Source organism: Coenobita brevimanus, chromosome 6 (assembly GCF_032717465.1).
Source record: "Coenobita brevimanus isolate Jiangsu-jjx chromosome 6, ASM3271746v2, whole genome shotgun sequence".
In the NCBI taxonomy this organism is placed as follows: Eukaryota; Metazoa; Arthropoda; class Malacostraca; order Decapoda; family Coenobitidae; genus Coenobita; species Coenobita brevimanus.
The window spans coordinates 63,138,965-63,166,146 of record NC_136959.1 but is presented as its reverse complement, the minus strand read 5'-3'; the positions used below and the strand labels follow the sequence as shown (position 1 = coordinate 63,166,146).

The following is a 27,182-nucleotide window of genomic DNA, read 5'->3' as shown; positions in this document are numbered from 1 at the left end:
GAGAAGGCAGTTGCATGATGTTGAATTGAATGAATTTTTCTGTCTGTCTATCTATCTCCAGACGCCTTAATCCCGTAATGGGTGGCCACAAACAAATCACCTCCTTGTCATCCGGTCCCCTGCTATTTCGCTGCCTTGCTCCCAGCTCTTTCCATCCCTCCATCTCATCCTTGGCCTTCCTATCCCTTCCTCCCCTCTCCACCTCACTCATATACACTGTCTTTGTTAGTCTCTTCTCCATCCTCTCTACATGGCCAAACCACCTCAGTGTATTTCTACTAACGCTTTCTATCACATCCAAATCCACACCACAATGCTCGTTCACTTCTTCATATGCCAGTCTGTTTCTCCATGCAACTCCACATGCTCCTGTCAAATAACTCATTTTCACTGCTGTCACTCTTGACTTGTGTCCTTACAACAAGGTCCAAATTTCACTTCCATACATTAGAGTTGGTGTCACAACGACTTTTTTTTTTTTTTACTTCCATGCTCACTTAGTGGTAGGTGGTGGCGACCATCATCCACTCACTTGATGTAGTGCTGCCTACTTCTTCCTCAGCCTTTATCATTCTTTTTCTGTGCCTGCCCTCCTGTCTTCCTGTTTCTCCCATCTTTCCTGTCACTTCTTATTGCTTTTCTTTCCTTTACAGGTGGCTTTACATTGAGTGACAAGCCTAATGGTTTCCTGTAAGCCAAGAAACCATTTACAACGCTGGGTGGTAACCATATAACCAAACAGTTACGTGCTCCCTACATGTCATCAAGTGGATTGGTGGAGGGTTAGTGCCCCTTCCTGTAAAACAAATAACTCAGAGTCAAATGGCCACCCCTAACGGGATTATGGCGTCAGGCAATAGATAGATAGATAGATAGATGCTCACTTCCCTATTTCTTATCACTGCTTTCAAAGAACCAGCAACCATTCTTCCCTGTTGTACCCTTTCAAGCACTTTACCCTCCAAACTTCCATCCTTACTCATCACACTACCCAACTACTTAAATGCACTTACATATTCCATTTCCTCATCATCCAACCTCATTGTACATCCAGTGACTTCATTTCTCTCAAAGACCATAACTTTACACTTCCCAACATTCACCTTTAGATTCCATTTCTTACACACTCCTCCAAACTCATTCACCAAGCCTTGCAGCTCCCCTTCATCTTCACCTATCAATACAGTATCATCAGCAAACAACAGTACAGGGAGTTTCCAAACGTTGCCCTCTTTCATTAAAACCGCTCCAACATCCACTGCCTTACCTTGTATCTTTTATAACCCCATCCATGCACAAATTGAACAACCATGGTGACATGACACATCCCTGTTTTAATCCAACATTCAAATTGAAAAATTCACAGAATTCACTGCCCACACTCACTGCAGTCTTATCCCTCTCATACGTACTCTTCACAACATTCATCGACTTCCCATATGCTCCATTTATTCGTAACATTTTCCACATTCCTTGTCTATCCACCCTGGAATATGCATTCTCCAAATTCATGAAGGCTGCATACAATTTCTTTCCCTTCCCTAGAAACTTTTCCACTAATGACCTAAGAATGAATATCTGATCTACACAACCATTCCCTTCCTAAAACCTCCCTGTTCTTCACCAACTAATACCTCTGTTATATCCCTAACTCTGTCAATAAGGATCCTACCATACACTTTTCCTATTACACTAAGAAGACAAATGCCCCAATTATTACTACACACTTCTTCTTCCCCTCTTTTCCTTTGTACTGGGAAAAATTATACCTGACCTCCAATCCTCCGGGACTCTGTCTTCCTCCCAGACCAATCTTCACATCTTTTATATCGATTGTACTGCTGTCTCATCCCCATGCTTCAGCATTTCACCACACATTCCATCAGTTCCTGGGGCTTCACCCATTTTGACTCTCTTCATTGCTTCCACTGCTTCCATCCTACTGATTTCTTGCTCTCTTCTCACCTGTCTCCTCCTCCCAGCCTTTCCCCAGTCACTTATCCTCACATCACTTTCATCCTCTATGTTGAACAGTTCTTGAAAGTGTTCTCTCCATCTGCTTACTTTTTCGTTCTTCCCCAATAGCAGTCTACCATTTTTATCTTTCACTCCCTGACTGACATCTTTATCACCCTGTCTAACTTTCTTTACCTCTTTCCAGAACATTTTCTTACATTCCCTCCACTTTACACTCAAATTCCCTCCAAATTCCTCATCCACTCCCTTTTTACTCTCTTACTAATCTTTTTACCTCCCTCTTCCTCTCTACAAATAACACTCTTCCATTGCTCAACTTCCTCCATGTCACTGCTTTCCATGCACTCACTCTGTGCTTTCTTTTGTGCCACAGCTTGTCTCACCTCTTCTTTCCACCATGCTGTTCCTTGCACCCTTTTTCATCTTCTCTTCACCCCACACACCACGTCACATGCTGCACAGATTTCTTCTGTGAATATCTTGCACACACCTTCCACATCCCCCATCTGTTCCAAATCATATTTACCCAGTCGCTCCTCCACTTCTCTCTTGTGTTCTGTCTTTTTTCCATCCTTTTGTAACCTTTCAACCCTTCTTGTGTGGACTACTACTTCCTGTCCTTCCCTCCTGTTCCTCCATTGCATTTAAATCTTTACTTTCACCACCACCACGTGATGGTCAGAAAGTCCACTCCCCCAACCTGTGTATGCCTTAGCATCCATTACACACTTTCTCATTTTGTCATCCACACACACATGCACATAATCAATCATTGCCTTCTATTCATTCAGTTGACTACCCACCCTTCACATCACTTGCCATGTATACTGTGGATCATTTTGTGTCTGAAGAGGGTATTGGCTATCACCAACCCCCGCCCCACCCAAATGTCCTCTAGAGCACTGCTATTCTCATCCACTTCTGCAGGCACACCCTACTCACCAACTACTCCATCCACCTTCACATTCCCTACTTTTCCATTCATATCTCCAATAGAAAACACCCACTCATTCCTCAGACTTTTCCGTGCATGCTTCCACATTTGTCCAGAACTCTTCTTTCACTCTGCTTACATGATCTTGCATTGGTGCATACACACACACAACCACCCACATGTATAATCCTACTTTAGGTCTTACCCACACAATCCTTGAACCAACTGTTCCATGCTCTCTTATATTTCCCTTCCATCTCATGCACACAACAATACATACTCCTTCTCTTGCAGTCTCATTCTCACCTACTCCTGCATATATACTCCATCCATACTCCCGCTCTATCACACTCTCACCTCGCCATTTAGTTTCAGTTATTCCACATACAGTATATCCACTTTTGCACCCTCGAGCAGCGGAGCACTCTCTCTCTGTTTCACCTCATCATTTGCATCCCTTACATTCCATGTCTCAATCCGTACCATGTCCTTTGTTTGGTCCTTAGTCGTTACCTGTTTGTCAGCCCTGGTCCAAGGCATCTTCTTTGTATTTTTAGTTGTTTTCCAGGGAGGGGCACAAACCCTCCGCCAACCCACTTGTTGTCACATAGGGAACATGTGTTTTGTTATGAGGTTACCACCCAGTGTTGTAAATGATTCCTATTTTTCAGGAAATCATTTGGCCTGCCACTTCGTGTAGAGCTACCCTAAAATATAGTACCACAACACTAAGTGAGGGATGATGGGTACCCCACCCACCTATTTTTATACTTTTATACATTTGTACTTTTACCTTTGTAGTTATTGGATTTATATTTTTACCTTAGTTTTTGGTGTAATTTTAAATTTGTTTGTACCCTTTCCAATTAATTTTATTATGCATACTGAGGACATTTTGTGTGTGTGTGTGTGTGTGTGTGTGTGTGTGTGTGTGTGTGTGTGTGTGTGTGTGTGTGTTTGTGTGTGTGTGCAAATAGAGCTAAGAAAAGGGTGTACAGTATCTGAGTGAGTTTGAAGGTAGGAGAAGGCATGGTAGATCAAGAAGAAGTTGAGTGGCTATGGTAAATAATTAAGTGAGGAAGAAGGCAATGGAACATGATGACACTAGGTAACTAACAATCAAGCTGAGTTGATTAATTTTGTTCGGAGGAGTATATGACAAGGGTTTGGCACCTGGTTTTAACTTGACAGTCATCACATTGACTCTGTTGGAATAAGTTGTACCTATCTGGTGGGGTGAGGATTCCAAGTGTTTGAGTGGAGAGTGAATGAGAGTGTGGCCCTTTCGATTAGGCAAACTCTGGCTAGTATCTCATTCTATCAAGCCTTTTCTTGCTCTTTGGACATACTTCACCACACCTTAGGGTGGGAAAGGGAAAAGAACACAGACTAAGAATTTTTTATTGCAGGAAAGGTAGATGGTATATATGGGGACATCCACCATCCACTCACTGGAGTGCTACTGTCAAATTTGACCGCGCTATCTGACAAGGCAAATGGTTTCCCCTAACCAAGGAAACCTTGTACAACATTAGGTGGTACATGTCTAACCAACAAACAGATGTCTGTCTGTTTTCTGTGGGTTAAGGCAATTCTTTCAGATAATGCCATGTGCAGTTTGCCACAAGGGCGTGGGAAGTAATTCCATCTTGTGCGGTGTGTGTGATAAATGGGTGCATAAGAGATGTAGTGGTATCAGAGGTAGACTGCGAGATAATGCTGGTTTTATGTGTATGGCGTGCCGGGGTGAGCAGGTGGAGATCGTCAGACGTGAAAGAATTGAACTTGCTGGTGAATCTCTTGAGTGTGTGGAAGAGTTTTGTTATTTAGGAGACATGTTGTGTGCTGGAGGTGGGGCTGGAGCTAGCTCTGTGGCTAGGGTGAGAAGTGGTTGGAAGAAGTTCAGGGAGCTCTTGCCTCTCCTGACATTGAGGGGGCTCTCCCTACGTGCTAAGGGGTCTTTGTATGCAGCGTGTGTTAGGAGTGTAATGCTGTATGGCAGTGAGACCTGGGCAGTGAAGGAGGAAGACATTCGCCGGCTCAGACGTACAGAAATGACAATGATTAGGTGGATGTGCAGTGCGTCCCTGCGTCCAAGGCCTGGAGGGGCTGGGTTTACAATGGAAGAGTTGAGAGGTAGGATGGGACTGGAGTGTATTGGTGTTGTGATGAGGAGAGGTAGATTGAGGTGGTTTGGACATGTGGAGAGGATGGGGGATGATAGTTGGGTGAGGAAGGTGAGAAGTGTTAATATTGGGGGTGGGGTTATGAGGGGTAGACCGAGAAAGACATGGGACGAGGTCATTAAGTGTGACCTTAGGGTTAAGGGACTGAACAGGGAGGCTGCAATGGATCGTGCAGCATGGAGAGCCGCCATTAGGTGACCAAGGCCGACACATGCAAGCATGTTGGAGCCTTTAAAAACGAAAACGAAACGAAAACGAATGCCCCTTATAGGTCTAAGTACAAATGCCCAAAGAAGTGATGACCCGATTCCCAGTACCTTTCCATCAGAAAGTGACATCTGGCAGCTGTCACATCCTAGTTATATTTCCATTATTGCACACTGGAAAGAACAGCAATTAGGTTAACAGCACAAAAAATCAATACATAAGTGCTGTTAATGTGTATATCTTGCATTACGTGAAAGGAAACCACAATATACTGTACTAAGGTTGAGGCTCTAGCCATACAAAAGAATATGAAATGTACAGCCTATCGCTCAATGGTTTCAGGGTTAAAATGCAGAAAAACTCTCCTAATGTTTGTTTTACGTCCTAAATCAACAGTAGTGAGGGGGAAATGTTGCATAAAAAGAAATGTATAGTGAAAAGTAATGTCCAAATCACAATTGTCATCAAATCATGAAAATAGACATCAAGAAATATATTCTTATCCACATTTGAATTTCTGCTTAGGATGAAATGCATGTGGGAAAACAAAGCTGTAAGTGCAAAACCGTCAGCACTGTGGTCAAACAGTGGAGTAATGAAAGGCAAAGAAGAAGGCTATCCACTGAGTATAGTGAAAATGTGAAATTATTGGAGAAAGATTATACTCTTTTACTGTAACCTGGCCCAGATTTTCATCATTTTGCAGCTAATCTCATGTAGTCCAGTGGAGACAAGACAATACTACAGCTCCACAATATTTCCAAGGCACTTCTTTCTACTAGTATCGTAATCTAGTTTTATATATTCTTACAACTCGGCATTCAAGATGGCAATATAACAGTTTTAGACCAAGTAAAAAGGGTAGTAATTTCTGCTGATGATGAAATTTCAACATATAATAGAATCTATAGGGAGGTCTCACGAAAGAAGATGGAAAGAGTGGTGGTCAAAAGCAAGAGTGACAATGAAGAGAACTAAAGACTAATTTGGTCGAAAAAAAAAAAGGGGGAGGGGGGGACCATGACAATGAAGGATGTAGAGATACACTTCCCCTTATTACATGGTCATGACTGACATATGGGCCACTGGGCAGTGGGCCGCTCAGGTGCAACTGGAAGCATGCCAGATATCGCTTACTATTTAATTATTGTTATTAATCCAAAATACTGAAGACACACCTTAAGTTATATTTTCACAAGATCAAATATCTTTTATTTCATCAGCATCATAAATTGAGTTTGGAGGGCAGGCCAGTTATGGAAACATTACAGAAAGGTTGCCTGATTCAGTGCATTTTGTACAAATTTTAAAGAAACTGAGTCATCACTTGTTTGGGCGATCGTACTAGGGATGGTTGGGGTCAGTTGTTCACATAGTGCCACTTTTGGTGCAAGTGTCTGGTCATCCCTACCTTAAATTACTGGACTGAGTAGCCTGGTCCCAGGCCTGTACACTCCTGATGAGGCAGTGAAGAACTGGATCATGCGTGGAGGAATGAGAAATACTGTGGGTGTTTGAACAGGACTGTTGGGATTGTTGCAGCATTGGTATATGCTATAATATATGTACATTTCAGTGGTCAGTGTCATCCCCCACCATGTCTGATGATGTACTGACCTAAAGAATATAATGCAACAGAAGATCATGCTATTCAAAAAATATCAGAGGTTTACCTTTAACAGTAGCAGGGGGGGGGGGGGATTGTAATGAAGCAGCTAACAGAGATGGCATCTAATCCCATTACTGTGAGAGGCCTTCCCATAGCTGAATAGAATATATAATTGGAAGTAAGTGTATAATAATAAACACATAGTCATCATTACCTCCAGTGCCTTGTTCCTCCCTGGGAAGCCCTTTTACAGGGGACAGCTGTGACAATCTCCTCGATTGCACTGAAGAAGTTTAACATTTACAGTACTGGTACTATTACACTTGGTATAGGTTCATGAACAAGCAGGTGCTGTGATAATCAAGCATTGTGTGTTTACAGGTGGGGATAGCATTCATGGAAGAGGAGAGGCATGTTGCACTGTGTGACCAGAAGTCCTGTCATATTATTAAAAAAAATTTTTTTTAGCATGTTCCTTCTTTACTTTTTTGCCTCTGTTGCATAGTATGTGACCATTAAGCAGTTTTATGAATGTACTGTTTGGCTGTCTGGCCCCAAGAAGGCCTGTTTATATCTCAGTTTCAGGGGTCTTTGTATGCAGCATGTGTTAGGAGTGTAATGCTGTATGGCAGTGAGACCTGGGCAGTGAAGGAGGAAGACATTCGCCGGCTCAGACGTACAGAAATGACAATGATTAGATGGATGTGCAGTGCGTCCCTGCGTCAAAGGTCTGGAGGGGCTGGGTTTACAATGGAAGAGTTGAGAGGTAGGATGGGACTGGAGTGTATTGGTGTTGTGATGAGGAGAGGTAGATTGAGGTGGTTTGGACATGTGGAGAGGATGGGGGATGATAATTGGGTGAGGAAGGTGAAAAGTGTTAATATTGGGGGTGGGGTTGTGAGGGGTAGACCGAGAAAGACATGGGACAAGGTCATTAAGTGTGACCTTAGGGTTAAGGGACTGAACAGGGAGGCTGCAATGGATCGTGCAGCGTGGAGAACCGCCTTTAGGTGACCAAGGCCGACACATGCAAGCATGTTGGAGCCTTTAAAAAACGAAATGAAACGAAACGAAACGATTTCAGGGCTCTCAGCTCCATAAGAACAGCTAAATTTACCCGGTAATTAAAGTCAGGAATTGTGCATTCCAAGAAACATTACCTAAAGCTAGCATGAAGTTAAGCACAAATTCATGACACTGCTTTTATTGGAACATACCTGACTGCCACCGTGGATAGTTGTTTCAGTATCCTTGGGAACAAGGGGGCCATTAATTAGTTGGATATCTCAAAGTAGAGAGAGGTTTTGGCTAAATACTGTATTTCTTTTTCCAGCTAATGGTGGTTTTGTATGTCAAATGCTGTTTCTCTGATCCCAAACAGTGAATCTTTCCAGTATGTGCACTCCAAGAAAGTATATCATCACTGATTACTGGGATGCAGAGGGTATTTCACCAGTTTGAGAAAAATCTGATCGTGGAAAGATAACTATGTTTTCTTTATTGGTACACACAGCATACCTGCATGTAAATTTCCTCTTCTCTTCATTCTTCAGTACCTTGTAGTGTATAGTATACTGTCTTAGGAGATACAGTATGTGAAATAATATGATGAATTGTTGCACAGGGCATTAAGAGTATGCAGGACACAGGACCAAAGGTGAAGCCAATCCGGAAGCGGGTGAAGAAACCAAGACAACGAGCCACCAAGATATCTGACAATGAACACATGCAGCATGTCCTACAGACCTATGATACTACGTAGACCCTGCACTCTCATATCTATACAGGTACAATATATATATATATATATATATATATATATATATATATATATATATATATATATACACACACACACATATACACAGGTGGTCCCTTCCTTATGATTGGGTTATGTTCTGAGAACCTGGTCTTAAGTTTAATTTTTTGTAAGTCAAATATTTATTTAATACATCTAGCCAACCGATCATCATAGCCTAGCCAAGTCTTATAAACATGCTTTGAACACTTACATTAGCCTACAGTTGGGCAAAGTCATTAACACAAAACTTGTTTTATAATAAAGTGTTGAATACCCTTTGTAATTTATTGAATACTGTACTGAAAGTACAGTAAAGCCCCAAGTTTAGCAACAACTTTGTTAATGGTTTCATGGTTAATGGTGGCCTGCAAGTACTCCCAGACTCCAGGTTTGGTGCCAAAAACCCCTCCTTTCGTGGTGAGAAAACTTGAACAAATCGTGTGAACGGAAAGCATTGTCACTTGTTTGCCACCATTTTTGCAGACTCACAACGCTCCACGCGCTGTGTTTTTGAACCTACCCCCGTGCCTTTTTTTTCTGTGCCTTGCTGCTCGTGTTCCTGGTTTTACTCTCATGTTATGGCTTTCTGCTGCTTTGGAGGTTTGGGAGGCGGTCTTGGGGATGAGAGAAGTGACGGTAAGAGGTCAAAACCACAAGTCAGAAAGGTGAGGGGAAAGTGAAATGTGACTAACATGTTGATGTTAAGAAGCATGTGTATGATAATGATCTGAAGAGTAAAATTGTGGCGCAGTTGGAGGAGGGTGCTAAGAATTCAGGAATTTGTAAAATGTTTAAGATTCCTGAATCAGCAATGAGAAGCATGAGGAAGAAGCGTGACGAGTTAGCCTCACCACCTGCCTCGGATATTATGCCCCTATCCCTTCCATTAAGCACCTCACTCCAGCCTTCCAAGTAAGTTTCCTTGCCTGTTATATACTTTGTATTAATACTAGTTTCTTTTCAGGTGTGATCAGTAAATTTTACATTGCATAAACAGGGTTTTGGGGGAGTTGGCATGAGACATGGAACCAATTGGCCTATTTCCCATAGGATCAATGCCCCAAGTTTAATGGTTTCATGGTTTGTGGTACCTTTCATGGAACCAGTTAGGCGCAAAACTTGGGGCTTTACTGTAGAAGATCATAAAATCGAAAAGTTGTTTGAATATTCATAAAATGGGGACTGCCTATATATAAACAGTACTGCTGTACTCTGTCCTGTTCATCTTAATGCACACTTTCCTCCTTCACAATGTTTGGCAAGTAACTTACCTTACCATTATGTGGGAAGCAGACATCAGGATGATTATAATGATAATGGTACCGTACCTTATCCTCTCCTACATAGCCTCATTCTTACATTGATTTGCCTCACCATGAAATGTCCTGTCTTCTGTTCTTGCCGTAGAAGATAAACTGCCTAGGAATGTGCACACCTGATTTAGAGGGGAATATTTAAGGAGAAGATTTTGAGACATCAGCTTATATGTTGACATGACAAAAATTGGGAAGGATTTTTAGTTATCATTATTTCTTATTTTTAAAAGACCTGTATATCACTGTTGGGTTAATAAATATTTAAAAGTTAATTAACTGTTCATCTTGAAGGTAAGAGGTATGAACTAACATGAGAATGCTCTCATATTTTGCTTTGTTTATATATGTCAAACCTTGTTCAGTCACCGGCTTGGGCAGTGGCCTCAACATAGAATTCCAATCCATGCTTTTGAATGTACTTTTCTTTCACATTTTTTCACAAAGATTGTGTGAAATATACATTAAATTCATTTTAGTCTATTTTTAGTGAAGGTTTCAAGAGTAACATTATGTTACTGATTTATCATCATCATCATCCAGACCTCCTTTCCCACCCTAGTGCTGGGTGAGGAGTAGCAACGTCCAGACAGCCTAAGTTTGCCCAGTTCAATGGGCCATGCTTCCATTCACTCATCATTCAAGCCCCTGGAATCCTGGCTCCATCAGACCGGCCAAAAGAGTTTCATCACATTCCGTAGCGTCACATATACCTATCTGATAGATATCCAGATAACCACTGTTATCAGACAACCAGGAAAATTCACAGTCTGGCAAAGGTATCAGTAAAAATTTAATAGTGTGCACCACTTTGAATACGCACCACTCCGCACAATAGTTATGTGCCATGTGAGACTGGGTGAAGTGAGGTGAAGGCATTTCCGGCCAAGGTTGTTTCCTAGTTAGTCCCCTTCTCAAACCTTGTCTTGCCTCTCTTTCTCCCCCTCTAACTCAGTCACATTCCAAACCTTCCAGTGACAAATTGCCAGTCTGTTTACTGTCCCCACAGTACAGTAGACAAACTGTCTTGCTGTTGTGTTGTGATTGACGGTGATTTCTACGCCCCGATGTCGAAAGCGCAAACTACACGTGTGTTGTTCTCACCTTGTTACAGAAGCTGGACATATGCAATAGACTTGAAAAAGGTTAACATTATAAGGCTCTGGTGACAGAATATAATGTAGGAAATTCCACAATTTATGGTATAAAGTCCCAAGGACCTAAGCTCAAGAAATTTTTCTGTGAAGAGCGAGATGAGTAAATCCATTGCAAAAGGGCATGTTCTTCATCGGCTGAAAATGTGTGTTACTGGTACAGTTTTCTATCTGCCTAACAAATCATCCCTTAACTACATGCTTCCAGTGTCTTACTGTAACATTGTAAGCCCATTCTGCTAACTTGTTACCCAATATTTTTACAAATAAAATCATGGGAAAATAAAGAAATAAATCTTGAACATAAATTGGTAAACTGATGATATGAAAAAAATGTACTGTACAGTAGAATTATTACATCACACGTCAGCTGTGCATACGGGCATGACCCTTCCATCTATTTCTTCCCCACCTGACCATTGTCACTCCATTTTTCACTTGCCACTCAGCTGTTTTGCAGAAAATTAATATGTAGGAATTGCAAGCGTAGTAATTTCGTGCAACAAAGAAAACCTTCATTCATATCATCTAGATTGTCTCATTTTGTCAGTGCAAATGCAGTCTAACTGTCTCTGTGTACCACATAAACTCATCTTAGAACACATTTGCACTGACAAAGAAAAGAAAAGCTAGGTGATAGGAATGAACATTTGTTTAGTTAGAAAAAATTGCTGTGCTTGCAGTTCCCATGTATTTATTTTATTTTCTGCAAAACAGACGAATTGTGAGTGAGGAGTGGGTTGATGGCTGTCAGGTGGGGAAGAAATAAAAAGAAGGGCCACAGCTGCATACACAGCTGATGTATGAGCATGGTAGTTATGGTAATTCACGTCAGACGTAAAAGGATTGAACTTGCTGGTGAATCTCTTGAGTGTGTGGAAGGGTTTTGTTATTTGGGAGACATGTTGTGTGGTGGAGGTGGGGCTGGAGCTGGCTCTGTGGCTAGGGTGAGAAGTGGTTGGAAGAAGTTTAGGGAGCTCTTGCCTCTCCTGACATTGAGAGGGCTCTCCCTACGTGCTAAGGGGTCTTTGTATGCAGCATGTGTTAGGAGTGTAATGGTGTATGGCAGTGAGACCTGGGCAGTGAAGGAGGAAGACATTCGCCGGCTCAGACGTACAGAAATGACAATGATTAGGTGGATGTGCAGTGCGTCCCTGCGTCCAAGGCCTGGAGGGGCTGGGTTTACAATGGAAGAGTTGAGAGGTAGGATGGGACTGGAGTGTATTGGTGTTGTGATGAGGAGAGGTAGATTGAGGTGGTTTGGACATGTCGAGAGGATGGGGGATGATAATTGGGTGAGGAAGGTGAGAAGTGTTAATATTGGGGGTGGGGTTATGAGGGGTAGACCGAGAAAGACATGGGACGAGGTCATTAAGTGTGACCTTAGGGTTAAGGGACTGAACAGGGAGGCTGCAATGGATCGTGCAATGTGGAGAGCCGCCATTAGGTGACCAAGGCCGACACATGCAAGCTTGTTGGAGCCTTTAAAAACGAAAACGAAACAGTCAACATTTCTTTCCATATCATCAGTTCATAGTAAATTCTCAGTAATTATTTTAAAAGTTTTTTTTTTTTCCAAGTTTGCATGAGAAAAATACTGAAGAGTATTTAACAAAAGGGTCTTACCTTGTGTGTTTTGTATTACAGTAGGACACTGCAATCATTTGTGTTACATCTATGGGGTGTGTTTAAGAAGAGGTAAGCTTTCAGATGGAATATGTTAGTGTGGCTCCTGGTATGAGTGTTTAGTACAGTACTGTGCAATATATTTTGCAGTGAAATATTCTATGTAAAAGTATATGTCAGATGTGAGGGGAAAATCAGCAACCGGGAAGGTAAATTCTCCAAGCTTCCAGGTTAACTGGGATTGTACTCTGGTTGCTGCTTGGCTTGGCAGTCTTCTGAAAGTGTGATTGGTGTAGTGTGTCTTGTGAATATAAAGTAAGACCGAATTGCAAATTGTCATGGGAGAATATGGGCATATTAAGGAAGGATTGTGACCAAAGCACTTGGTTCAATCTATCTATCTATCTATCTATTGCCAGACGCCTCAATCCCGTTTGGGGTGGCCACAAACAAATCGCCTCCAAGTCGCCCTGTCCCCCGCCATTTCACTGCCCTGCTCCCAACTCACACCCCCCTCTTTCATATACCTCTCCACCCCATCCCTCCATCTCATCCTCGGCCTCCCCCTCCCTCTTCCCCCCTCCACCTCACTCACATACACTCTCTTCGTCAGTCTTTCACCCTCCATCCTCTCCACATGGCCAAACCACCTCAGTGTGTTCCTCATAATGCTTCCTATCACATCCACATCAACACCACAACGCTCCTTTATATCCTCATTCGTCAGCCTGTCTCTCCACGTGACTCCACAGGCTCCTCTTAAATAACTCATTTCTACTGCTCTCACTCTTGACTTGTGTCCTTCCAACAATGTCCAAGCTTCACTTCCGTACATTAGAGTTGGTATCACAATACTGTACTGTCATGTAGTGTAGTAACTTTTTCACTTCCATGCTCACTTCCCTGTTTCTTATCACTGCTTTCAAAGAACCAGCAACCTTTCTTCCCTGCTGTACCCTTTCAAGCACTTCATCCTCCAAACCTCCATCCTTACTCATCACACTACCCAAGTGCTTAAACTTACTCACATTTTCCAATTCCTCACCATCCAACCTCGCTGTACATTCACTAACTTCACCTCTCTCAAAGACCATCACTTTACTCTTCCCTACATTCACCTTTAGATTCCATTTCTTACACACTCTCTCAAACTCATCCACCAAGCCTTGCAGCTCCCCTTCGTCTTCACTCAACAACACTTGGTTCAAGCAAATGCTTATTATTTACAATATGTACTGATCCACATGTTGGAATTTTAGGTGACAAGTTGCGTTTTAGCAGTCCTTGTCCCTCTCATAACCTCAGCTATCTCATTAGTTCCATGTAATAATCCCAGGGTCTCTGGCAGGTCCTCCAGTATCCAAATTATATTAGGCTTAGCATAAATGCTCCCAGTCGGCCAGTCTTCTGGTTCCCAGGTGTCCACCTTCCACCTTCCTTCTCTTCCTGCTGTTCACCCACTGCATTCCATTTACTCACAGGCTCGTCCAGCCTCCTTTTCACAATCAACTCCCTTTGAAACCTTGACCTGTCTTTTAAACAAAGGACTCTGATTCGTTGTGTCGAATCCCCCAGACAACAGAAAGTAGAGGCACTTAAACTCGTAATTAAACAATTGACTTACTTGTCATCTCGAGTCCTCAGTGGAAAGTACAATATTTTAACCCCAATCAAAAATACAGGCATACCCTGGTTTAACAATGCAGTTGGTTAAGTAAAAACTCATTGCTGGGCAAGGTATCGTATCTTGGGATAAATTTAACATGTAACATATTGTATAGGGATGCATTTTTTATCCTTCGGTTTACTCCCCAGCCCAGTCCAAAATCCACCCAAATGAGTCCCAAAAAAAGTTTAAAACCAATCTAAATGATCTAACTGTTGTAATGCTAACCTAAGCCTAAAACCAGTGCTCATCTCCCTTGTACCCAGTCAAGGTCACTGGAGAATGCTATCTCCGACTCATATTCAAACTCAGTAGAGAAGCAGCAGCAGAATTGTATACAGTCCCAGCATCAGACAGTCCCGTGACAATTAAATAAACATCTGTTATGCATAATGATGATAATGTATGAATGATGCAGAATCGTCCAAGGTGCAAATTATTGTGATGGAGAATTGTTGATGTGTTGAGGAATGCAATCAGTGACACAATGGGGATAGCCTTTTCAACGGCCCTCTTTATGTCGTTTTTGTTACTGTTGTGGTTGCTGAGCTCCATTATTTTCTTCTCTCTTATTTTCCAACATTTATTTAGAAATTCCTTTGTATTTTCAAAGCGTTTTCCCTTGAACAGCCCGAATGTAAATACTGTACATGATTTATTGATTATTGATGCACTCAGGACAGTCTGTTCAAAGGCCCCTCTTTATGTCATTTTAGCTACTGTTCTGGTTGCTGAGCTCCTTTATTTTCTTCTCTCTTATTTTCCAACATTTATTTAGAAATTCCTTTGTATTTTCAAAGCATTTCCCCCTGAACAACCCAAATGTAAACACATGATTTATCGATCAATGATGCAGTCAGGATAGCCTTTTCAACAGCCCCTCTTTATGTTGTTTTAGCTACTGTTCCGGTTGCTGAGCTTCTTCTCTATTATTTTCCAACATTTATTTAGAAATTCCTTTGTATTTTCAAAGCGTTTTTCCTTGAACAGCCCGAATGTAAACACATATTTCATGATAGGTTAGATGACAGTTCAACGGTCAGTCACAAAATATTCTTTGTTGAGTCGCCTAGTTGTCCACACTGTTTTGTACCTCGTATGATGGGCAAGAATCCGTACCCCAGATGACCGTTCACTCCACCTATGACTAAAACACATTAATCTAAACTTAAAAACAGTTTATAAATCAATCTAAACACAAAATTTGTCTAAAATATCATCAGAATCAATTTAAAAAAAAAATCGCAAAACCAGGGGTAGGCCTACGATAGATGGGGTAGGATGGTATTTCTACCCCATCACTATTCCAGGGTATCACATCTAGAGGTATTGTAAATCTGGGTTTGCCTGTAATTCATTTTGCCAGACGCCATGTATCCCAAATGGGGTGGCCAAGGGCTTAGAGTTAATTGTTTTACAGGGAGGGGCACTAATCCTCCACCAACCCCACTCGACAGGCCTGTAATTCAGTTTTAGATATACATATATACATACTTGTATTTCAGTACACAAAAGAAATTTGGTAAGCATTTGACCATCTTAGTCGTAACAAGTGATGGGGTGATGGTAGAGTTGCACAGGCTTGGCCTTACTGAATCTTAATGTACGTTGGTAATATATTCAAATCATTATTGGTATAGTATTCATTGGAGAGTACAGAGGCAATAAGAGCAGTGTGTCATGTGTTAATTAGTAGCATTGTACACTATTTATATGACTGGGGTTTCATGTAATAATCCCAGGGTTACTAAATGTGAAATATTGTATTTAACAATGAGATATTAGCAACTCTGTGAACTATTTTCAAGCACTGGAAGTTCATTAATGTTATAGTGCCCTGCAAGAGAATGGTAACTTCAGCCTGCAGTCTACAATTTTAGATAAGCCTCAGGCCAGAACAGCTTCAGTATAGTGATTACTGTATCTGATGGGCAACAACGTGTAAGCTGTGAAGTCAGATGGTGGTATCCAAAGTATTGTATCTATTTTCACTGCACCCACTCAAACCAAGTGTATCATCTTTGCATCCAGGGTTTGAAAGGGGTCATAACTGTTCTCATAAGAGGTTGTTGTTGTTGCATAACCCCAGTCTGTCTGGCTGTGGAGCCCCATTGATCACAGGTAAGCAACTGCTTCTATGGTCCAGTCCCACAGGTACAGGTCAGTACATATACTGTGCAGGGAACTGGTGCCTCCTTGTAGTAGACAAAGCCTCACAAGAGTTGGACCAGGGTCCTTCCCTCAGTGATGTGTAGGGAAATATGAGAAGGTTTGGCCCTCAGGGATGCCACAGCTGCTCCACCCAGAGTCACAGGGCCACCATGTGCAAACTTCTCCAGCACCCCTGAGTTTGGGTGTTTTGATTTCACTTGTTCTGGTGATTGTTGATATAATGGAAGATCTGATGTTGATGGATGTTGACAGTGGTGGTGCTAGATGTTGGCAATAATGCTGATGAACCTGTTTATGCAGGTTGAGGTGGTAAAGGTGGTGGTGGTGTTTTCATGATGTTAGTTCAGAAAGTAGGCTGCTGAATTTCTGTCTCACTTTCTTCCAGAGAATAAGGAAAATCATAGTCACTGTCATCGGAATGACTCAGTGAGGATGGATGTGGTGGTAACATGTAGTCAAAGAGGCTGATGTTGAAGCAGCTTAGCCATAACCAAGAGAGACCCACACCACAGAAAGTTGTTATCAGTAACATCTTTATCGCTAGTTTCACCAGCATCTCTTCGGACATCTTGCTAACGAAACACTCCGTATCTGCAATGGAAACTCTGCTTAATGCTTTAGGGTGTATCAGCAAGAATATAATACTGTTAATCATGCAATGTACAGTGCTGTGTTGTCCAGTGTACAGTATTAAATAATTTTAGGTAATTATCATCAAATATAGCACCACCTTAGTGTTGATTATTCCGTATTTCCATCGAAAGGCAGTGTACTTTGAAGAAGGGGGACTAGAAGCCAAACAAATCCTTCTGCCATCTATATACTGTAAGTTGTTGTTACTGTGCTATCCCAGTCTGTTAGATCAAGCAGACCCATCAACTGCAGACAAGCAGCTGCCACTGCAGAGCCACTCTGTGCAGTGAACCAGTGTTCTCATGCAGCCAACAGCAGCTCAGCACAGCGAGGTGTGGGAATTAAAGTGGAGGTTTGGCTCCTGGGTGGACACTGAATTTGCATCTCCACCCAGTTAACAGAGGCACCTTAGTAGGCTCCATGTCACCCTGCTATTTGGCTATATGGTTGGCGTGTCACTCAGTGTAGAGCCACTGGAAGTGGAAAGAAAAGGAAACAGTGACAGGAAAGGTGGGTGAAATGGCAGCATTACATCATGAGTGGATGGTGGATGCCCCTACCTACCACCAAGTAAAAGATGATTGAAAGGGTTGTAAAATACAGTAGAGGAAAAATTGTCAAATTATCACTAGAGGAATATCTGGTCAGGAATCTGTTGAATAAGATAGGTAACAGTGAAAGCACAGGACAAATAACCCCACTCATTTGTTAGCTTCTGTGTTGAGAAAGTGTAGTGGGAAGGGTTGAAGGTCACAGGAAGAGCAGAGCAGTGGACTCAGATACTGGACTGGAATATTTTATGCAGAAAAGAGATGGGTACTCTGTTGCATATATAGGTTGTCTTCACTGGAGGGAGTGTGGACTGAGAGTGTTTGTGCAATGTCCACGGGCAAGAAACTCTTGCACCTTATATCATAGCCAGTGTGACTTTCTGGACTTCCCATAGGCTACAGTACCTCTGGGTGTCTCTTTGGAGCCACCTTCAGCCTCATGGATTTCTTTGGAGCCTGGGCAACATGACATATCTGTCTAGAGTACAGTCACATGGCCCCACAGAATACACATTGAAAAGTACTTTCGTACAGTATATGAAAGAAAAAAAATATCAAAGCATGATGAATCATTTTGAGGAAGTAGTCACATGTAGTACCAGTGATGGCATTGAAAAATATAGTTTTATATTGATAGTGCACACTACAGTATATGCTGATATAACTGTAAAATGGTAGAATCTAATGTCTAAACTGAAAAGTTAATTATGGACTTGAGCCCAATATTCTTTTGATCAGTTAATAGTACTGTGCTACTACATACCCATAATACTTTACTTACCCAGTGCTGTCCAGCATTTGGAAGTTAATGAACCACAGTTGATGTTCGCACATGTTGCTTTCAGTTCTAGATCAGATATATTTGTCAGAAGAGGAGAAGTGCCGCAATTAGCTATCTCGAGCTGTCCTGCTATCGTCTCAAAAACGATTATTCTCGATGGCTTAAACTACAAAGAGATTGAAGTTAACAATGGGAATGTTATGTCATCATTATCATCATATTATATTATCATCATCATCATCACAGCATCAGCATTATTATCATAGCATAATTGGCATCTTCCATCACCATCATCAGCAAGGTTTGTAAAGTTCAGCAAATTACATTACTTGCGTGGACCATATTTTCTTTCAGCCCTACCTAACAAAACAGCTAGCCATGTTGTCTCCAGAATGTCCAGTTATGGTATACCTAGCTGGCTTAGACAGTAGCATGAAAAGCAAAGCTTCCTGCTCCTAGACTGGTGGTGGCAGTGGTGTACAGTAATTAGAAACATGCCTGTGGCTCTGAGGTCTTAGATTCATTTTCTGGGCTGATCACGAGACTTGGACAGGGTTTCCACTCAAATTTGTTTGCACCTAAAGTTGAAATAAAGGTGACAGTTGTGTTGTAAACTGAGGGAGTGTTTGGATGCATTCTTTGGCAGACACACATTATGTTTTTAGTGATTGTCAGTGTCCCTCAAAATTCTGCCCAAGCATATTTCTTAAACCATGACATCTGTCTTTTACTGAAATTTATATCCTTACCACGTAGTTCTTCATCTGTGTACCTCCCTCCCTCCAACTTGGCAGCAAGCCCCACATTTTGATGCTTTCTTTGTCAGTTACATGTTTGAAAGCCCATCAACCAGTTAGTAGCAAGATTCACTTTTTGCCCCACCTATCCCAGGTATGCAAGCTTGTGCCTACCTGCTGAGCCTTAGTGTATAATGTACTAGCAGCAGCTGCTACAGCAGACCTAGTTTTATTACCTTCAGGTGAAATCTCCCTACTCTCTCTGCAATATACCTTTCAGCCTACTCTCATACATGTCTCTCACCTCCAAGCCTTGTCAGCCTCCCATCATCGTGCTTTCTCTCATCTGCACCTTATCCCTTATACCAGACCAGCTTTTACCATCCCTTACTAATACTCACAACACTCAGCTCACTCAGTGCCTTTGGGGGAATCAGAAAGAGAACCATTTAAATTTTTTAATTTAGAAACACATGAGCAGGCCAAAGAGCCCCTTTGTGTGTAACAAAGCGACCCAGTAGCCAGTTGGGCACATGGAAGCCTAATCCCTACATGACTTGTGGCCGCAATATAACAGCATTTAATTTAGCAGCCTGAGATCTTTTGTAACCCTTAAGCACTGCCCTCTCATGCTGGACTCCATCCCTCACATACAACAGCTAACACTCACAACCAAGAAAGTAGACAATGAAGGGTACTGTGTGTGTGTGTGTGTGTGTGTGTTTGCGTGTGTGCGCGCGCGCGCATGTGTAAGAAGACAACCAAAGGTTGGAAGACTGCAAAGAAGTTGTTCTATTTATCTGTAGCAACCACCATAATCCTGTAAGGGGTAGTTGTTTGCCTTTGAGTTAGTTGTTTTACAGGTAGGGAAACTAACCCTCCGCCAACCCAGTTGTTGACACGTAAGGAACACAGATTGTTTATATAGTTACCTTCCACCTTTGTAAATGGTTTGCTGCCTTTCAGGAAACCATTAGGCATGTCACTCACTGTAAAGCTATCAGAAAAAAGATAGAAGGAAGTTGTTCTTTCCAGGAAAAACTGCATAAAAGTGCCAAAGTCAAAATCCATTCCCTCAGCAAAAGCAGGACACACTGCATTTAAAAGATGAGGTCATACATAAGCAGAGGAAAATACAGACTGAATAAGAGCTCCAGGGCTGAATTGTTGCATATATATAAAGACAATATAAATTAATTTTGTATTGGAGAGTTGGACAAAAGAGGTCAGTGTGTTGCCAGGCAAGTGCTATGCGCCTGCCGTAATGAAGGAGGAATGCAAGCAGGCAGTTCAGTTGAGCAGTGGCCATTGAAGGCTAAAGATGCACTATTGCTGTAAAAAGGAGCAGGTGAAGGGAATTCATAAAATGAAGGGATGATGAGACAAAAAGGCTTTGATTCCACTCCGTTTAAAAGAGATGTATGTGGTGATGAACAAGACCCCCGTACAAAGTCAGCAACTAACTACAGCGGAAGAGAGCACAAAGTTGAGACGACAGTCACCACGTAATCTGTTCACAAAAGCAAGACTGCGGGGTCACAGGGTGAGCCCTGCATTAGTAGCTAAGGTTCAAAGAGCATTGAAAGCGTAGCGGTGTTCTGATAATGGTCTCATCAGTGTCTAGTAATTGGTCAGTGATTTGTGCCATTGCGTAATTTTTACTCATCAGCCTCTCTACTGTTAGTTCTTTCAGACAAACTTGTCCAAAATTTTTGTCCTTTTGCAGCATTTCGCTTAGCCCATGGTCAGAAAGATTATATTGCAGCTTTACATCGTTTCAGCAGCACGCCATGATGACCAGCAACATTTTGGTGTTAATCAGTTGTTACTACTTGGCTTGCAAGATGGACAGCAATTTTAGACGATTTTTGGATAAAAAAGTATAATGTAGTTGCCATATTCCATTGGACAGTACAAAACAGTACACCAATGCACCATTGCAAAAACTTGATTAACCCCTGAGTTCGGTGATCAGTTTTATATACTTCATTCGTGATAACCAAATAATTTTTCTCACCTTATGAGATACATTTTTAACTGGAAGGATTAGATAAAGTCTTCAATAATTATTTCACAGGTAGACATCTTTCTGATACTGAATAAAATCGTCTGGAAGTAGGACTAAAGTGATAAATGTCATGGGAGCGAAGGGATTAAGGTTACGTGACTTGACCACCTGACTTTTTTGCAGCCATGTTTGTACTGTGTATCCATTTCTTCCTCCAGCCTGTTCAGTTGATGTGAACCGGATCCAACAGTGTTCATATCCAAGTTTATACCGGGAAGAAACGGGTTTAACATTTTCGGTTATGACTCAGAGATAAGAGCGCCCAGTGAAAGAAAACTGTGTCATCGAGATCTCAGAGGGAAAAAATCAGTCAGGATCACAAGTACAATCATGCTGCTGTAGTCGGCACCTGAGAGATCAAACGTAATAGAAGTTAGACTACTCTCCTTTCCGGAAAGAAAACATACACTGTTGACTGATGCTTGTTTTATATATATATATATATATATATATATATATATATATATTCTACAATAATATCCTATGTACACCCGGCAACAGTTCCGCCTGGGCCCCCCAGTACCGAGATATAGTAGATGTGGCAGCAGTGTGTGTGTTTGTTCGTTTGTACATGCTCGAAAAATGTTCGGATCGTCAACTCTCTCACTCCATTGTGAACGTGAATCATCCTTTGTCAGCAGTATTAATTAAAAGACAAATCTACTTTAATCTGTGCTGATAATGCTATATACTGATTACTTAATGACCTGAGAGAGAGAGAGAGAGAGAGAGGGGGGGGGGAATAAGTTATGGAGGATATCCAATCATCGTGGAATATATTGTAACGGGTAGCAATGCAACAATATTTCATTTTTTTTTATTGTTAGGAATACAAAAGTGTCAGTAACCTGAAACGATCCACAATAATGACTGGGAAAACTATTATCATGTCCAATACAAACAACCTAGCTGTTCGTCCCCCACAACTCCGACCCACCTACCGTCGTGACCTCCCGTCTCTCCCCCATAACCGCACACCGCCATCTATGGAGTGAACTCAAAGGCCGAATCACGTTCACAATGGAGTGAGATAGTTGACGATCCGAACATTTTACGAGCATGTACAGACGAACAAACACACACACTTCTGCCACATCTACTATATTTCGCTATTGGGGGGCCCAGGCGGAACTGTTGCCGGGTGTACTATAGAATCATGAACGCAGATTACAACTAACCTTGATCTTTAGTGAACGAAATGTTGTACTGGTGGTGTTCAGAGGGAATGGATCACAGGTATCAGAACTGATGTACATTTTGTGCTTATTGGGCTGTTCTGGGGTGTGGATAAATTCTATTCTAGCCACCTCGGAGTCAGTGGACATCTTTCTCAGACTGAGTATGAGTCTCCATAATTGGCTGCCGGACGGTAGAATGTGGTTGAGCTCACTCTCCAGCACCATCTCCTTGTTCTTGTTGGTATTGTTTTCCTTGATACTTGAAAGTTCCAGTACTTGAGGCTCAGCTTGATCCAATCGCACGACAGAGCAATCTGAGGGAGGAAGTAAGACAGTTGAATGGTTTGCATTGTTTCCTGTCTTCGTAGACTGACAATAGTGCCGTCATCATTCCTAGTAATAATATACGATATATATATATATATATATATATATATATATATATATATATATATATATATATATATATATATATATATATATATATTTTTCCAGTAAGTTTTACATGATCTTCACGCTTTACGCTCTCATTACATGTAGGCCACATCATACACTGCCTTGTGAAACTTTTCGTTTTGCTATCTGCTTTTTTATAACACACACACACACACACACACACACACACACACACACTAAGCCTTCGGATGGTCATTGGCTTCGGCGGAAATAAACCCCCCCCCAAAAAAAAAAAAAAAAAAATCTGGGTATCCTTTGCTCGGCCTCGCAGTGACTTTCCACAGTTCTTACGTCAGTGGATGACTGCTGTTAGAAGCGCTGAAATTTCCTGTGCTTTGCGTATAATTTTTATTTTCATAGCAATGAGGTGGACTAGGATTTCTTTTTTCTTTTTTACCTTTTTTTTTTTTCTGACCACACTTGGAAGAGTCCGTAACTTTTGCTCATTAAGTTTACTGATATAACGTTTTGGATGATGGTCAGCGCAAACTTCGCATTACAGACAGGGAGACTGACTGATGTATCTATCTATCTATTGCCAGACGCCTTAATACCGTAAGGGGTGGTCACAAACAAATCGCCTCCATGTCGCCCTATACCCTGCCATTTCACTGTCCTGCTCCCAGCTCACGCTCCCTCACCCATATCCCTCTCCACTCCATCCCTCCATCTCATCCTTGGCCTCCTCCTTTCTCTACCCCCCTCCACCTCGCTCACACTCTCCTCGTAAGTCTCTCACTCTCCATCCTCTCCACATGGCCTAACCACCTCAGTGTGTTTCTCCTAACGCTTCCTATCACATCCTCATCTACACCACAACGCTTCTTCACTTCCTCATTTGTCAGTCCGTCTCTCCATGTGACTCCACACGCTCCTCAAATAACTAATTTCCACTGCTCTCACTCTTGACGTTTGTCCCTCCAGCAAGGTCCAAGCATTACCGGTACTTCCGTACGTTAGAGTTGGTATCACAATACTGTAGTGTCATGCAGTAACTTTTTCACTTCCATGTTCACTTCCCAGTTTCCTGTCACTGCTGTCAAGGAACCAGCAACCTTTCTTCCTTGTTGTACCCTTTCAAGCACTTCATCCTCTAAACTTCCATCCTTACTCATCACACTGCCCGAGCTCTTAAACGCACTCACATGTTCCATTTCCTTCTCATCCAGTCTCACTGTACATTCACTGACTTCACATCTCTCGAAGACCGTAATTTTACTCTTCCCTGCAGGCACCTTTAGATTCTGTTTCTTAAACACTCTCCCAAAGTCATCCAACAAGCCTTGCAGCTCCCCTTCGTCATCATTTAACAGTACAGTATCATCTGCAAACAACACTACAGGGAGTTTCCAAACGCTGCCCTCTCTCTTTAGGGCCGCTCCAACATCCACTGCCCTACCTTATATCTCTTTTATAACCCCATCCATGTACAGATTGAACGACCATGAAGACATGACACATCCCTGTTTCAATCCAACCTTCAGATAGAAAAATTCACTCATTTCACAATTTACACGCACTGCAGCCTTAGCACCGTCATACATATTCTTCACAGCATTCAAGAACTTCCTATCTACTCCATGTATTCTTAATCTTTCCACAATCCTTGTCTATCCACCCTGTCATTTGCTTTCTCCAGATCCATGAAGGCCGCATACAACTTCTTTCCCTTCCCTAGAAACTTTTCCACTAAAGATCTAAGCATGAATATCTGATCTACACAACCTCTTCCCTTCCTAAAACCTCCCTGTTCTTCTCCAACTGATTCCTCTGTTACCGGTGTTTCCCTAACTCTGTCATTAAGTATCCAATCATATACTGTACTTTTCCTATTACACTAAGACGACGAATGCTCCTATGATTACCACATACTTCATGATTACACATACACACACATACTGTATAGGCTATATATATATATATATATATATATATATATATATATATATATATATATATATATATATACATATATATATATATATATATATATATATATATATATATATATATATATATATATATATATATATATATATATATATATATATATATATATATATATATATATATATATATATATTATATAAGGGTGGTGCTTAAAAGGGGAAACTTTTATCATAGGTCTTACACCTAAAAAAAATGTTCCAATTCAGTTAAAAACATTTGCAAAAAAGTTTGAACCTTCTAGTTTAATATTTACAGATAGCTCAGTCATCATAAAGAATACAAAAATAAATTTGTTAACAAAAACGCAGAAACAAATTGTGTACAATATTCTTAGTGTTATGTAATGTGCTTAATTGCTTAAGGTGATACGCTTATCAACAGTTTGTCACATACATGCCGAAAAGAATGTAGATAACGCAACAAAATCACTGGAGTCCAGAGAGTTCAGTGTCTGTCTCTTGGTGTCTAGATAAAGCTGCCGGTGGTGCTCAGTGATTTGTATTAACTGAAATTGTAACTCGTCGTTTGTCCAAAGACCACTGTATTCTTGAATCAGAGCAACGCCACGTTCAGCATCATCATTTACCACTATGATGGCGTGGACAGTCTTTGCAGCTTCCTGGAAGTCTTCCCGTGTCTCCCTCATGTCTGTATTAACTTCAAGAAATGTGTCTGGAAGCTCCTTCATTACAAACAGTCATACTCTTGACTGAGACGAAATCTTTGAGAGTCTGGTCCCTGAATGAGTTTAAATTGATATTGATTTGTTTGACCTTTTTTTCTTTTTTTCCCAATAGGACAGAGGAAAGAAAAACAAATGAATTAAAAAACAATTCATGCACCATATTACAGGTGTCCTCCATTCATAAAAAATCTGTAACAGATGAATTTGAACAGCCGTAGGTTAAAGTTTGGAGGGAAACCACTCTGGGGAAGTTAGTTCCAAAGAGATGCAGTTCGGGGAATAAAAGATGTTCTGGTCAACATCATTCTGTTTCATGATGCTCACCATCAGCCTCCTTGTTGAAGTACGGCACTAACTTCGCTGTCAAATAGGGCCAATCCAACTAGTTCCGGTGACAGGTGCCGCAAGTGATCAGAAAACTTCTGTGCTGCAGCCTTTGATTTTGCAAGGTTGATTGTGGTGCAATTCAGAAGTGATTACAACAGCAGGAAGTCGTTGTATGGAGCAATGGGTCGCTAGGGGAGCCATTCTCCAAGCCTTGAAAAAACACATACTGCAAAAACACACGTACTGGGGTCCCTTTTCCTCTTTCGGTACCAGGGCGAATTGGCCACGAGACATCCAGATCTTCAAGGAATAAATAACGTTGGACATCCATCGAGCATGGTGCATGGCTCCAGGTGTCATGAATTAGACTCCTTTTGTTGGAAAAGCTCCAAGAAAGACACTGACCAATTCTGGATGTTCCCTATAGTCATCTCTTGGCTGGTTCTCTTCCAGAATCTGGAAGAGAAGCAGCCAAGAGATTCCATGAAGATCTGGATGTTTCATTGCCAATTCACCCCGATACCGGAAGAAGAAAGGGGGCTCCAAGAAGTGTGTGTTTTTGTAGTACGTGTTTATCTGAAGGCTTGGATAATGGCTCCCCTAGCAGCCAGTGCTCCATACAACGACTGCCTGCCGCAGTAATCACTTTTGAATTGCACCACAATCAACCCTGCAATACTGAACAATTTTGCGACCGGAACCAGTTGGATTTTTTTTTTTTTTTTTTTTTTTTAATGTATCCGACTCTGGGCATAGGCTTCACAGCCTGCTCCCAAGGCCCAGTAGTCCTCCTACATACCATACACTTCTGGATTGGCCTTATTTGACAGCCAAGTAAGTACTGTACTTTAACAAAGAGGCTGATGGTGAGCAACATGAAAAAGAATGTTGATGTTGACCAGGGCCATACGAAACTATTAAATCAGTGTCAGTTTAAATTCATTCAGGGACCAGACTCTCAAAGATTTCGTCTCAATCAAGAGTATGACTGTTTGAAATTAATGAGCTTCCAGACACATTTCTCGAAGTTAATACAGACATGTGGGAGACACGGGAAGACTTCCAGGACTCTGCAAAGACTGTCCACGCCATCATAGTGGTAAATGATGATGCTGAACGTGGCGTTGCTCTGATTCAAGAATACAGTGGTAAAAGACGAGTCAACTTCAGT

The 27,182-nt window shown here is 41.6% G+C and overlaps 1 protein-coding gene across 3 annotated transcripts in view; it reads left to right on the top strand.

Moving 5' to 3' along the window:
• Positions 1-27,182, top strand: part of TfIIEbeta (transcription factor IIEbeta) — a 63,562-nt gene that overhangs the window by 17,842 nt on the left and 18,538 nt on the right. For 2 of the 3 annotated variants that reach the window (XM_080274313.1, XM_080274298.1), the window contains exon 7: positions 8,538-8,983. In XM_080274313.1, coding sequence (XP_080130439.1) covers positions 8,538-8,675 — 138 coding nt within the window. In that variant the 3' untranslated portion in view covers positions 8,676-8,983. Of the gene's footprint in view, positions 1-8,537; positions 8,984-27,182 lie in introns of those variants that run through there. The other variant, XM_080274305.1, reaches the window with a different exon arrangement.